This window comes from Dendropsophus ebraccatus, chromosome 7 (genome assembly GCF_027789765.1).
Source record: "Dendropsophus ebraccatus isolate aDenEbr1 chromosome 7, aDenEbr1.pat, whole genome shotgun sequence".
NCBI lineage: Eukaryota > Metazoa > Chordata > Amphibia > Anura > Hylidae > Dendropsophus > Dendropsophus ebraccatus.
In genome coordinates, this window is record NC_091460.1 from 135,973,483 (window position 1) to 135,986,754 (window position 13,272).

General features: G+C 43.1%; 1 protein-coding gene across 3 annotated transcripts in view; it reads left to right on the top strand.

Annotated features, from left to right (window-relative positions):
* The window catches only part of AFG2A (AFG2 AAA ATPase homolog A), a 232,919-nt gene that overhangs the window by 179,293 nt on the left and 40,354 nt on the right, over positions 1–13,272 (top strand). For all 3 annotated transcript variants that reach the window (XR_011364004.1, XM_069978570.1, XM_069978569.1), the window contains exon 15: positions 9,522–9,686. Coding sequence is in view for 2 of the 3 variants with exons in the window: in XM_069978570.1 (XP_069834671.1) it covers positions 9,522–9,686 (165 nt within the window). In the remaining variant the exon portion in view is untranslated. The remainder of the gene's footprint in view (positions 1–9,521; positions 9,687–13,272) is intronic.

Sequence of the window (13,272 nt, forward strand, 5' to 3'; positions counted from 1 at the left end):
GTGTCAGACTGGAAAAGAATACACCACTTCCTGCAGGACATACAGGAGCTGATAAGTATGGGAAGACTTGAGAATTTTGTATAGAAGTAAAATACAAATCTATATAACTTTCTAAAACCCGTTCATTTGAAAGATTTTTTTTTTTTTTTTTTTTTTTTGCCAGAGTACCCCTTTAAAGAAATAAATACAATCAGAACCTCCATTTTTGCCAATATCTCCTCTTTATAGACTTCATGAAAACTGCATTTTGTCAGATCGGTTGAACCTGTATGCATTCATTGTGCCGCACGCATTAAGAGTAATGCCTTTTTGCTGGCAGACCTTGATAAGGAGAATCCAAGAAAAATGCTGAGAGGACATTTCTTAGAACAGACTATATTAGTGTATAATAATACGCCGTGCATTAGTAAGACATTCAATATTTCAACGTTGAGTCCCAAATGGGGCCAGTATTGTGTTTTTTTAGGAACATTAAGTCCCAGGAGTATGTGAGGATAGACTTAAATCAGATGCAATCATGTTCCAAGAGCAATTTTGGTAATTTATCTCCGTTACCTGCACAGGCCGAGAACATGCTTTATGAAGACAATATGCAGACAGTATTTGTTTTCCCTAGAAAAGAGGCCCCAGGAAGGACAGCGAACTGAACGCACAATCATGCTTTCTAAGGGATTAGAGCTGCGGGGCCTGAATCTTATAAGCAAAAGTAACCAGATTCACCATGAATTGTGAAGTTAGACTAATAAGAACCAGCTTATACCTCTGTGCCATTTCTTAAAGGGAAAGTGTCACCTACATTTTTAGAGTCACGAACATAAAATCGTTCTTTGATTCTAATCTGTTTCCATTTTATGACTGTATTTTTTTTTTATTTCACTATTTGTACATTGTTATAGGGGCGGCCATCTTGCCCGAGCTGTTTTTAACCAACACTTAGTGACATGCTTTATAGGAGTTGGCAGCATCACAGAGGGGCTCTCCCTGAGCACTAATGCTATCAGAGAGATGTTATTCCATGCAAGATTTTCCACCAGAGTATGTCTATTGTTGTCTATGTCACAGAGTCTTGCTGTAAAGCATGTCACTAAGTGTTGTTAAAAACACTTAGTGATATGCTTTACAGCAATACTCATGGACATAGATGACAATAGATAGGCTGTGTCTCCTTGAGATAAATGTAAAACATTACTGAACGTACTGATTGCCAGGTAGATTTTCCACCAGCCGTGACTATTTAGGAGCTCTGGAACGCATAAATGACTAGATAGATAAGTTTTACAAAGTTTTTATTTTTTCCAGGACATATGAGTAATGCTCACAGTCCGGTAACAGTGCTGGGGGGCGTATAGGGATGTATTTATAACTGTACCAGCGTTTTTAGTATGATTGGTTCCCTTTGACTTTTACTGCCAGTATTTTAATGGGTGACTGGAAAGAATAAAGGCGGCCATATATGTAAGTTAAATATCACCAAAATATGATCAATCAGTTGTAGGTCGGATCATTTATACAGACAATACGACTATAGTGGCAGATAAAGCAGGTTAAAGCGGCCACTACAGATTAAAAGTTTGTTCTTTGTTTTTTCTCTAACTAAAGCAAAGACACAACTAGTAAGAATTTACTCTCATCAAACGAATTCTACTAGCAGTTTGGTGGGGCGGGTTGATTGATATAGAGCCACTTTAAGTTTTTAAAAAATTGTAATAAGAATTTGGCAGATCTACCATAGACTTACATATCCAGCCAACAGCAAGTGTAAAAACATCACAAATAATTGCACGTTATTTCTAAATGACAGTCACCATTGTCACCAACATTTCACTTGTTTTGTATATGTGTGCAGTACTTTGTCCATATGTGGGAAATATGGATACGATCCCACCTAAATGGGGCCCATTTCCTAGAAAAGAACCTAGTAAATAGCGGCCTCCGTGATAATATTATCAAGTTTTATAAACCATCTGTGGGAAGCTTACATTCACAGAACACTCAGAATGGATTATTCAGGCTATGCTCCAGAGAATAGGGTTAATGTAATAGACAGATGTGTTAGAGCCCAGTAGATAGCTGGGGATTTCCCTTCTACTTAACACAATCTTCTGTCTACATTTGGCCAATAGAGGCTTGTTAGTGCTCAACCACTTGGCAAGGACTTGGTTTCCATTGTGGCTAAACATCAGTCTTACATACTAACAAATGGCAGATGCTTTTGACTAGCGAAGCCCTAGGGTTCAATCTCGTTGAAGAATTAGTTTCTATCAGTGTAACATAAGCCACAAGTAGTTTTGTTGAATTGTATTGGCATACGTGTAAGTGTTGTGGTTAGTCGTCTACCTACGAGGAAATATTTTATGGATTTTAAAGGGGGGATTGACAAAGTTTGGGATTATTTATTTAGCGCTACAATTAAAATTTAGATTTGAGATTACATGGAGAAAGAAGGCCATAGCACCGTGGGATGCGTTAATTTTTTTACCAGTTTATTATGTGGAACAAACAAAATTTGTCTGATTTTTGTGACCTTTAATACATTATGGCAGGATGTGCTTCATATATATATATTTTTTAAATTAATTTGTTGTAAAGTACCGTAGGCTGATCTCACACTGTAGTTGTAACGTATGCAATGGGAGAGGTCCATGAGTGTACATTACATGTATCCATAGACCCTTATTATCTGACTGAGACCAAATGAATGTCATTTTTGTCTTTACTCGAGCGGTATCCATTGCCGTTGGCTTGTTGGAATAGCACAGATAAAACTTATACTGCAGAATATACTATCTTGAGTGACATCCATTGTAGACATACATTGTGGTATGGAGGACTACAGCTGGTATTACATGTGCACAGTGCTGCCCGACCTAAGCATCAGTCAGCTTAATTGATAACCAGTAGAGATGAGCAAGCCGGGTACAAAGCATCGGCATTTGAATCCTGCTGTCTTCCCCTTCCGTGGGGAAGGTGGAGATAGCCCGTGTCCCCCTGGAAAACAGGGATACAGCCTATGACCTAGGCTATATCCATGTTTTCCAGGTGGAACTTGGGCCCCACCGTCCACACGGAACGGGAAGACGGGAATTCAAATGCCGATGCTTCGTACCCGGCTCGCTCATCTCTAATAACCAGCCTATTACCGAGCTTGGTAATGATGCAGGCAGGGCTGTACAATCACTGGATCATTTATGTGACCCATAGGTCTTATTCCACTAAACGATTATCGACCATTACGGTTCGCTAGTGTTAAAAACGATCATCTGGCATGGACAATGACGTTCCATCCTTGTCTTTCAACATGTTAAAAAAAAGTACAATAATAATGACTGTCTGCTGGCCAAATCTCCATGTAATATGAGTGGCGGCAGACCGCTGCTATCTCCTATGGGCCACCCGGAGGATCTAAGGATTACAGCTCCTGTTTCCCCCCCCCCCCTCCCAGCTTTAGGGGGAACAAGAAGCAAGCGATCACTGCTCCTCCAGATCGGCCCATATAATAGGATCCTTACTTCTATTATTCGTTAGCTGCAAATATCCCATTACGTATTTCCGTTCACCAAACAATTCTTCTTAAAGGAGAAGTCCGTCAAAAACTTTTATTAAAATATTGTATTCATCCCCAAAAGTTATACAAATTACCAATATACACTTATTACGGGAGATGCTTATAAAGTGCTTTTTTCCTGCACTTACTACTGCATCAAAGCTTCACTTCCTGGATAACAGGGTGATGTCACTTCCTGGATAACAGGGTGATGTTACTTCCTGGATGTCACGACCAGACTCCCAGAGCTGTGTGGGCTGTGGCTGCTGGAGAGGATGATGGCAGTGGGACACTGAGGGACACAGGGCACTGCAGGGATACTGAGCATTCCTCTGCCATCATCCTCTCCAGCAGCCACAGCCCGCACAGTTCTGGGAGTCGGGTCGTAACATCCCCATGTTATCCAGGAAGTGACATCGCTATTTTATCCAGGAAGTGACATCACCATGTTATCCAGGAAGTGACATCACCATGTTATCCAGGAAGTGACGTTGCCATTTTATCCAGGAAGTGACATCACCATGTTATCCAGGAAGTGACATCACTATGTTATCCAGGAAGTGACATCACCATGTTATCCAGGAAGTGAAGCCTTGATGCAGCAGTAAGTGCAGGGAAAAAAGCACTTTATGTGCATTTCCTGTAATAAGTGTATATTGGTGATTTGTATAACTTTTGGGGGCCAATACAATACTTTAATAAAAATTTTCGCTGGACTTCTCCTTTAAGCGTTTCCATACCATATGATGGGCTGCTGGACACACATAGGTGTGAGTTATGTCAAGTCTGATTACCCCGTAGGTCTCAATATGTTTAATAATCTTTCCTTGTGCACAAGCTGAAAGGTCTCTTTGTGTGGAGGCAAAATGTGGACTGATAAAGTGAACAAAACCCACTTTTTTTTTTTTTCGAGGTTGGCATGTCAGAAGTGCTCCCTTCCAGTGCCGGTGCCATGTTTAAGTAAGGGTACACCGAGTACAGAATGAGTAAGTGATGAGGCCACCCCTGCCAAACTAAGCACACAAGAATGGCTTTTACCTGCTCGAATCCCATCTCTTAGTCTGAGGCGCCTTTGTTCTTTATGTTCAGCAATATTACACATGTGATGTCAGAAACCTAGAGAAAGGATATATATTTGCATGCCAGCAACCCCCAAGGGCGTCTTCATTCACCTCTGAGAAGAAAATCTGTTAGATGAGCCTGACAAAGGAATCCAGAAAAGTTGAGCTATGTTTTACGACGTAGAAAATGAGTTCAAAGGCGGATGGCAGACTTCATATGAAGAGTCCTCTGTGAAAAGGAGTGCAAACTGTTTGGATTAATACTAGCAGAGCGAATCTTACAGAAACCCGAGACAGCAGCCTCTCCGACCTGTCAGAACATGTTCAGAATTTTAGCCTAGCACAACTATGTAGGTGTCCCTGGGAAGGAGCGCACTTCGAGGATGCTCTGATTTCAGTCTTGGCCAATGCAAACAGTCTGTGATGGAAACAGTCAGGAGCAAGGACAAACATCTTCAGTTGCTTGGTGCATTCAGGTTATTTATTGCATAGTTAAAAAGAGTTATAAAAGGTCATAGGCAATAGTTTCCAGCATAACAGCCTTTATAAAGAATCATCAGGAAGGGTGTTAGCTATTATTGGGGCCGTACAGGAAGGAAGGCTCTTTCCTTCCATTTTTCTGCATGACTTTCACTGACACGATGAAGCTGGGAAAAAAAACTTTCACTGGCCACCGGCCCAAGGCGAACATGCAATATATCTGATTGATGGGAAGTTATATTACCCAGGGGCACCTGGGACGCAACTCTTACTAGAAATGGCTCTGTATTTTTTTTTTGGTTTTTTTTTTGCTTTAGAATAATGGATGTGATTTGATTGTTTAGTGTCATGGATCAATGATTGTTTCAGAACGGAGCTTATGTAGGTTAAAGGAGAAGTCCGTGGGAGGGGGGGGGAATTCATTACGGGCTGGGGGGTGCAGGGAAATAAGATAGAAGTTATAATCACCTGTCTTAGTGCTTGTGCAGAGCCACCTCCCGTTCCTGGACCCCATCGGCTGCTTTCTAAGTTACCCTCTGGGTGCGTTCACACCTACAGGATCTGCAGCAGATTTGATGCTCTGTTCAGTTATTTAAATGAAATCTGCTGCAAAAAATCAGCTGCAGATCCTGTAGGTGTGAACACACCATCCAAGTACGTCATGACCCGGCTGATGGATGCCTTGCTTAGCCAATCAGTGACTGGGATGGGACACCGCTGCAGTCACTGATTGGATGAGCGGGCTAAGGGCCCTATTACACAGGAAGATTATCGTGCGAAAAATCGCTATATCGTTCGAATTTAAATGATAATCGGTCTGTGTAATTGCAGGCAGTGATTAAAAGATCGTTCGTGTGCCGTTGATCGCCGATTCAGATCTGAACTTAAAATCATCGTTAATCGTTCGCTGTAATTCCACATTCGTTCGCTCAAGTTCCGCATTTTTTCACTAATCGTTTAGTGTAATTGCACATTGTTCATTGTTTTGCTGGGATCAGATGGAGCAAATAGTCGGAATAACAATCGTAACTGACGACTATAGCTCTGTGTAATATGGTGAACGATTTCAGGTTACCGATAAATAATCTTGTTTGCGATCGTTTATCGTTAGTCGTTAATCGTTAAATATGGATTCGTGTAATTGGACCCTAAATCCCACCAGTCTGTGACGTCAAATCCGGGCCATGACGTAACCGGGAGAAGATGACAGCCGGCGGGGTCCGGGAGTTGGCTCTGGGAGCTGTAAGCACGCTGGCTTTTTTTATTCTCCCACCCCCTACCCATAATGAATTTTTGCCCCCCAGCACCGGAGTTCTCCTTTAAGAGTGAATATACTACATGGCCTGTTGTATTTTTGTAGAGTTGCTATCTCATAATTATGTCATTCTTTGATATCTAACAAAACGGGCAGGCACCATTCACAACAAGACTTTGGCCCTTGGATGGTGAGAAATTGTCCCATTCTTGGTATGGAGTTACCTGGCTGTACACTTATGTTCACCTATGATCAACATTAAACCTGTTATACGCAGATAGATGCTTATTCATAAAGAAAAAAACTTCATCCAGTATGCTTCAAGGGGAAAACTTTTACTCTTGTTCATTAAAGGAGAAGAAGATTAAAAAAAAAAAAAATTGTCAGATGGAAGGGGCAAGGAAAAAAATAATAAGCAATCCTTATGCTGCGTTTATTACGAATCTGCGCGATAACAAATTCGAACAATAATCGTACGTGTAAAAGCAGCGAACAATCAAACGACGAACGAGAATGTTCTCGTTCGGCGTTCGCAAAAAAATCGCAGATCGTTCCGTGTAAACAGTCGTTCGCCGATTTAACCAATGTGTAAAATAGGCTTAAGCAATCGCAAAAACAAATTTTCCGTACGATGTATCGTTCCGTCTAAACGCTGATTGTTATGAAAAAAAACCCGTTACTCTGACATCGTTAATCGTACGATCGGCCCAATTATCGTTTCGTGTAAACGCAGCATTACTCACCTCTCCCCATACCTGCGAAGCGCCGCATCACAGGCTCTGAGACCCCCCAATGATGTCCCAATGATTTTCCCCCAATGATGTCATGATTTGGAGGAAAGTTCTTAACCTGGCTGATGGATTGCCCGCTCAGCAAATCAGTGACCGCAGCACTGTCCCGCCCTAGTCTGGCTGAGCAGGCAGTCCATCAAGTGGGTCGTGAGGTCGGCTGTGAAGGAGATCCCAGAGCCCGGCACAGGAAGAGGTGAATAGTGGTTGTTTATTATGCGTCGTCCCGTCCATGTATTTTTCCAGTCTAGAGAGTAGTATAGATTTTCTATGGGGGCTTGCTATGTCTCTGGACAGTTCCTGACATGAACAGAGGTGGCAGCAGAGAGCACTGTGTCAGACTAGAAAGAATACACCACTTCCTGTAGGACATACAGTAGGGGCAGTAGCAGATTATAATAGGTCCATTTTGGGCGGTAGTCCGGGGCCCTGAGCTCCTGAGGGGCCCAAGGCCCCCCAAACAGACTTATACTTGTCTGGTGTATTATCTCCAGACCACAGTTCATCCATAATTTGCTAAAAATCGCTGCTTTTCACCACAATTCTGCACAAATCAGGGCAAAGCTGCAGCCAGGAGACAATGCAGTAACATTAGAGAATATATTGAAGGACCTTATCATGTGACAGTGATGTCACCACAGGTCCTTTACAGGCTGCACTATGGAAAAAAAAGACTTAAGTTAGTGACGCCATAGTTACAGTGGGTTTGGGGGGCCCGAACTTGGGCCCAACAGCCCCGGGGTCCATGGTAAAGTTAATCCGCCCCTGAGCAGGGGTGTTAACACGATTGTCAATTGTTTCCATTAGTAACCTTTTAGAAATCATGACTATAGTTCTGACAAGTATACAGGATTGTTATCCATTTTTTTTTCACGCAGTAGATCGTAAACAAGTCAGACCATTAATACATTGACGGCCATTGTGCTCACTATTGTGCGGTGGGTGGACAGTACTTCGCCCATTTCTGGGGACATTTGGAATATAGCATAAAAAATATAAACAGGAAGAACATGTCAAAGCAGAACGAGGAAAAGAAAATCGGTAACAATAAATCCAGTGCTACTTCCTTGTGATAGTGAGAAAAGGTGCATGGGAACTATTAGGACTGACACCCTGCCAACTGAGCCGGCGTGAGAGGATGGTTCAGTACCCAGCAGGGTGCCAAGCAGAATGGAAGAAATCCCAGGAGAACAGCGCCACCAGAGGAAGAGGGAAAATACTGGAAACATAGAAGCAAAATAGTGTAAGATTCTCCTGGAAAATGAAAGCAGTCACACAGATGGAAATGCTGATGATTGTTCGTAGAGGAAAACCTGCAGCATTCCTGCACATAATTCCGCAGCAGTAACTCTGCACCAGACTGTGCAGATTTTAATGTGAACTTAAAGGGGTACTCTGACAATTTAAAAAAAAAAATAAACTGTTTTCAGAAAGTTCTATAGATTTGTAATGTATTTCTATTTAAAATATGTTTCTGTACTTATCAGCTGCTGTATGCCCTGCAGGAAGTGGTGTATTCTTTCCAATCTGACTCAGTGCTCTCTGCTGCCACCTCTGTCCGAGACAGGAACTGTCCAGAGAAGTTGAAGTTTTCTTTGGGGGTTTGCTGCTGCTCTGGACAATTCCTGCACTGTGTCAGACTGCTTGCATCGCTACTGACACAGGCTGCTTCCTCAAGTGTAGTGTCTATGCAGATGCTAACATGCATTAGAATACACATCAGGGGAGGCTCAGTATCAGTCACGCAATTAAAACAAAACAAAACATTATTTACATTTATTTTACTAAATTTATATCACAAAGATGTAATGTACACAGTCACGGAGTAACAGCATCATATGATCTTTATTCATTACTGAAACCTGATTAAAGGGCAACTCCAGCACTTTTTCTTTTAAATCAACTGGTGGCAGAGATTTGTAATTTATTTCTATTAAAAAATCTCAAGTCTTCCAGTACTTATCAGCTGCTGTATGTCCTGCAGGAAGTGGTGTATTATTTCCAGTCTGACACAGTGCTCTCTGCTGCCACCTCTGTCCGTGTCAAGAACTGCCTAGAGCAGCAGCAAATGCCCATAGAAAACCTCTCCTGCTCTCCTGACTGGAAAAAATACCACTCCCTGCACGACATACAGCAGCTGATAAGTACTGGAAGACAAGATTTTTTTAATAGAAATAAATTAAAAATCTCTGTCACTTTCTGACACCAGTTGATTTGAAAGGGAAAAAAAAAATCGCTGGATAACCCCTTTAAGCAAACAACATAACAAAGTAGAGCGAGTGACATAGATCTTACATTCCTGTAACCTTATGGTAAAGCTACAGAATTTTAGTTAATGTGTCTTGGATATTGGAAGATTTATCATATGTTTTTGCTCTCTCTCTCTGTTTCAGGCTCTTATGCGCCCAGGGCGAATTGACAGAATCATTTTTGTGCCTTTGCCAGATGCCGCCACACGCCGGGAAATTTTCAGACTCCGTTTCCAAAATATGCCTGTCGATAAAGAGGTTAATCTGGACGGCCTTGTGTTAAAAACGGAGAAGTATTCGGGGGCAGAGGTAAGCGTGGACATGTTGGCAGAATGATTCACAATTAACACAAATTTTCCGTGTACGCTTTACAGCGTTGTTTTGCGGTTTATATTTATGAGTAATGTTTTGTGACTTCCATTTCTTTAATTTCTAAATATTTAATAATATTTCTTTAATATTAATATTGCCCGGCGTATAAGACGACTTTTTAACCCCGAAAAATCTTCTAAGAAGTCGAGGGTCGTCTTATACGCCAGGTATGGTCGCCCCATACGGTGGGGGAGCTTAGAAGTGGCCGCTTCCCCACCGTATGCGGCAACCAGTAAAAAAAAACAAGCAATTCTACTCACCTATAACCCGTTCCTGGCAGCGGGAACCCCCTTTGTGCATTCTGACATCTCTACACAGGTGTAAAGGGGAAATTTAGCAGTTGTCATACCTTATTTTATATCATACGTCATGGTGTTTGTTCATCTTTTATCATCTGCAGATTGTGCAAAGTGGGCGGGGGTTCACAGCAACAGCACCACTTAGCCCCGCCCACAGGGCCACTGTTGGCCCCGTCCCTCTGTGACGTCACCGGCACATAGGCCCTACCCCCTTGACGCCTGTTCCAATGGTCCGTGAGGGGGCGGGGCCTATGTGTATATGACGTCATGGAGGGGCCAAAGGTGGCGCTGTGAGCGGGGCTTAGTGGCCATGTGAAACCCCGACCACTTTGCACAATCTGCAGTTGATAAAAGATGACTTTTTACTTGAACAAGCCCCATGACATATAATATAAAATAAGGTATGAAAACTGCTAAATTTACCTTTTACACCTGTGTAGATAAGTCAGAATGCAAAAAGGGGGGGACAGTGTCACCTTAAAGCAAATGTTCCACCAGGTACATCACTTTGGTTTTTTTACCATAACAGATCAGTGCCGGCGCTGCCGGTTGCACCATCCCTTTTTGAACCTCTGCCTGGTTCCCGAGCACCAGCTCGCCCCTGGAGCATTGATTCCAATGGTGGAGCCACGTCACAGAAGGGAGGAGAGATTGTCACACTGGGGGCCTGCAGGGATTCCCCTAGTGCTCTGTGCCGGGCTGGTGTGCGGGAATTGGGTGACAGTTCAAAAAAAGGACTGCGCCACCATCGATCCATTAAAGGGGTACTCCAGCGGGGGGGCACTTTTTTGCTGGGACCGGGGAGTGGGTGGCCGAGGAAAAAGACGTCAACTCACCTCCCCGATTCCAGCGGCAGGTCCCGCATCCCGGCGCTCCGGTGGGCTGTGCCGGCCGCTTGCGAGGGTCTGACGCGGGCCCGAGACGATACTTCTCAGGTCCGCTCAGCCACTCAGTGAAGGAGGCGGGATATGAGCGGACTTGAAACGGATCCCGCCTCCTTCACTGAGTGGCTGAGCGGACCTGAGACGTCACAACTCGGGCCCGCGTCAGACACCCGGAAGCGGCCGGGAACCGGGCACCGGAGCGCAGCGATGCGGGACCCGCCGCTGGAACCGGGGAGGTGAGTGGATGTCTTTTCCCTTGGCCACCTCCTCCCCGGTCCCAGCAAAAAAGTGCCCCCCCGCTGGAGTACCCCTTTAAGGTAAACAAACTCAAAGCAATGTACATGATGGTACATTCACTTTAAACAGTTTCAGTGTTCCCAGCACCACTATGAAATATGATGATGATGGGAGCGCCATATTCCAGTCTGAAGCACAACGTCCGTGCACGGACCGTAATAATGTATATATGTGCGAATGCCTTCTTAAGCAGAGACTTTATATCATAGTTTTGGTCTCTTGTGTTTCTCTGTACGGCTTGGATCACAACACCATTTATTTTTGTGAGTCTAAAGACTGTGAGGGTTGGACGCTAGTTGTATCCAAATGGTCACCTTTCCAGTAAAAAGTCATTGGCTGTTTCTAAATGAGTAGCCTTATGTTAGGCATCATACCAGAGCTGCCAGGTCAGACCACCCCTAGCCCACTGGGTGAGTTGTCACATTAGACAGTTCTCTGCTTGTTGGAAAAATAAATGACAAATGTGTGGGCCCAAAATAAGCGTCCTACTATTCTACACCTATAGAATCTCCTTGCGGCAAATAAAGTTCTGGTGTCTCTACAGAGCGCGCTATGGTGCCGGGAAAGTGATGCCGTATTTATACCAGGTCTCATACGGAAGTCTGATTCCCCACTTCTTGAGATCTATCAGGGATCTCACTGTTACACCAGCAGAATTAGGAATGCAGCTCTGAATGTGAATAAGGAAATGGTTGCATTAGTGTCAGGGCCATATTACACGGGACGATTATCGTTCTAAAAATCGTTATCAAATTTAGATTTAAATGATAAGCGTTTAAACAACTAACGAGAAATCATTGATCGCTTGTTTAGACCTGGACCTAAAATCATCGTTGATTGTTCGCAGATTTTTCGGTGTAATAAGACACCGTTCGGTCATTCCCATTGGTTCCGTTAGTGTAATAGCTCTGAAACAAACGAACGGCGAGCACAGGACGATCATTGTTCCATCATGTCATTGGGCGAACAATTTCAGGTTGTTGGTCACAGTGGTCGAGTTTGAGATTGTCAAAAAATCGCTATGTCTTATAGGACCCTATTACGCTGGACGATTATCATGCGGAAAATCGTTATATCGTTCGAATTAAAACGATAATCGTCCTGTGTAATTGCAGGCTATGATAGAAAAATCGCTTGTGTGTCGTTGATTGGTGATTTAGATCTGACCCTAAAATCGTTAATTCGCTGTAATTCCGACTTTGTTCACTAATGGGTCAGTGTAATACCACATTGTTCCTTTTTATGCTGGGATCAGATGGAGTAAACGATTGTTGTAACGATTATAATTAACGACTATTGTTCTGTGTAATATGGTGAACGATTTCAGGTTAACAATAAACAATCTCGTTTGCGATCGTTTTCTTTAAAAATCGCTTAGTCTAATAGAACTCATGATAGTTTTCCTGCTTAGGCCACGTTCACACTTAATGAAGTTTCCGACCGCATAAACTTCACTTCTATTGAACGGGGATGCAGGCGCACCCCATCTGTGCCCGCATCCCAATTCACCATAGCACATAATGGAGAGTGCCGCACTCTCCATTGTGTGAACTATCAGTATTCAATGAATAGCAGCCGCACAAAACTGTGTGAACTGTCAGTATTTAATGAATAGCGGCCGCACAAAACTGTGTGAACTATCAGTATTCAACGAATAGCGGCCGCACAAAACTGTGTGAACTATCAGTATTCAATGAATAGCGGCCGCACAAAACTGTGTGAACTATCAGTATTCAATGAATAGCGGCCACACAAAACTGACAGATCCTGTTGTTGCAAATCAGCAACAACGGCCATGATTACTAGAAATGTGTGAACGTAGCCTTAGTGTGACCCATCACATAAGGACCACTCTGGACGGTGTCGGCCGTCCCATATAAACAATGCCACCATACCCCGCTTATTAACACATTGATCATGCTACAGGTGTTTGTATGTAAATTTGTTCAGACAGGTTTAGGTTTCAAACCTTACGTAAATTGGCAGACGGCTTATCCTTTACTACAATTAGCTACAGGCAAATCCAGGAAAGATGTTTATAGC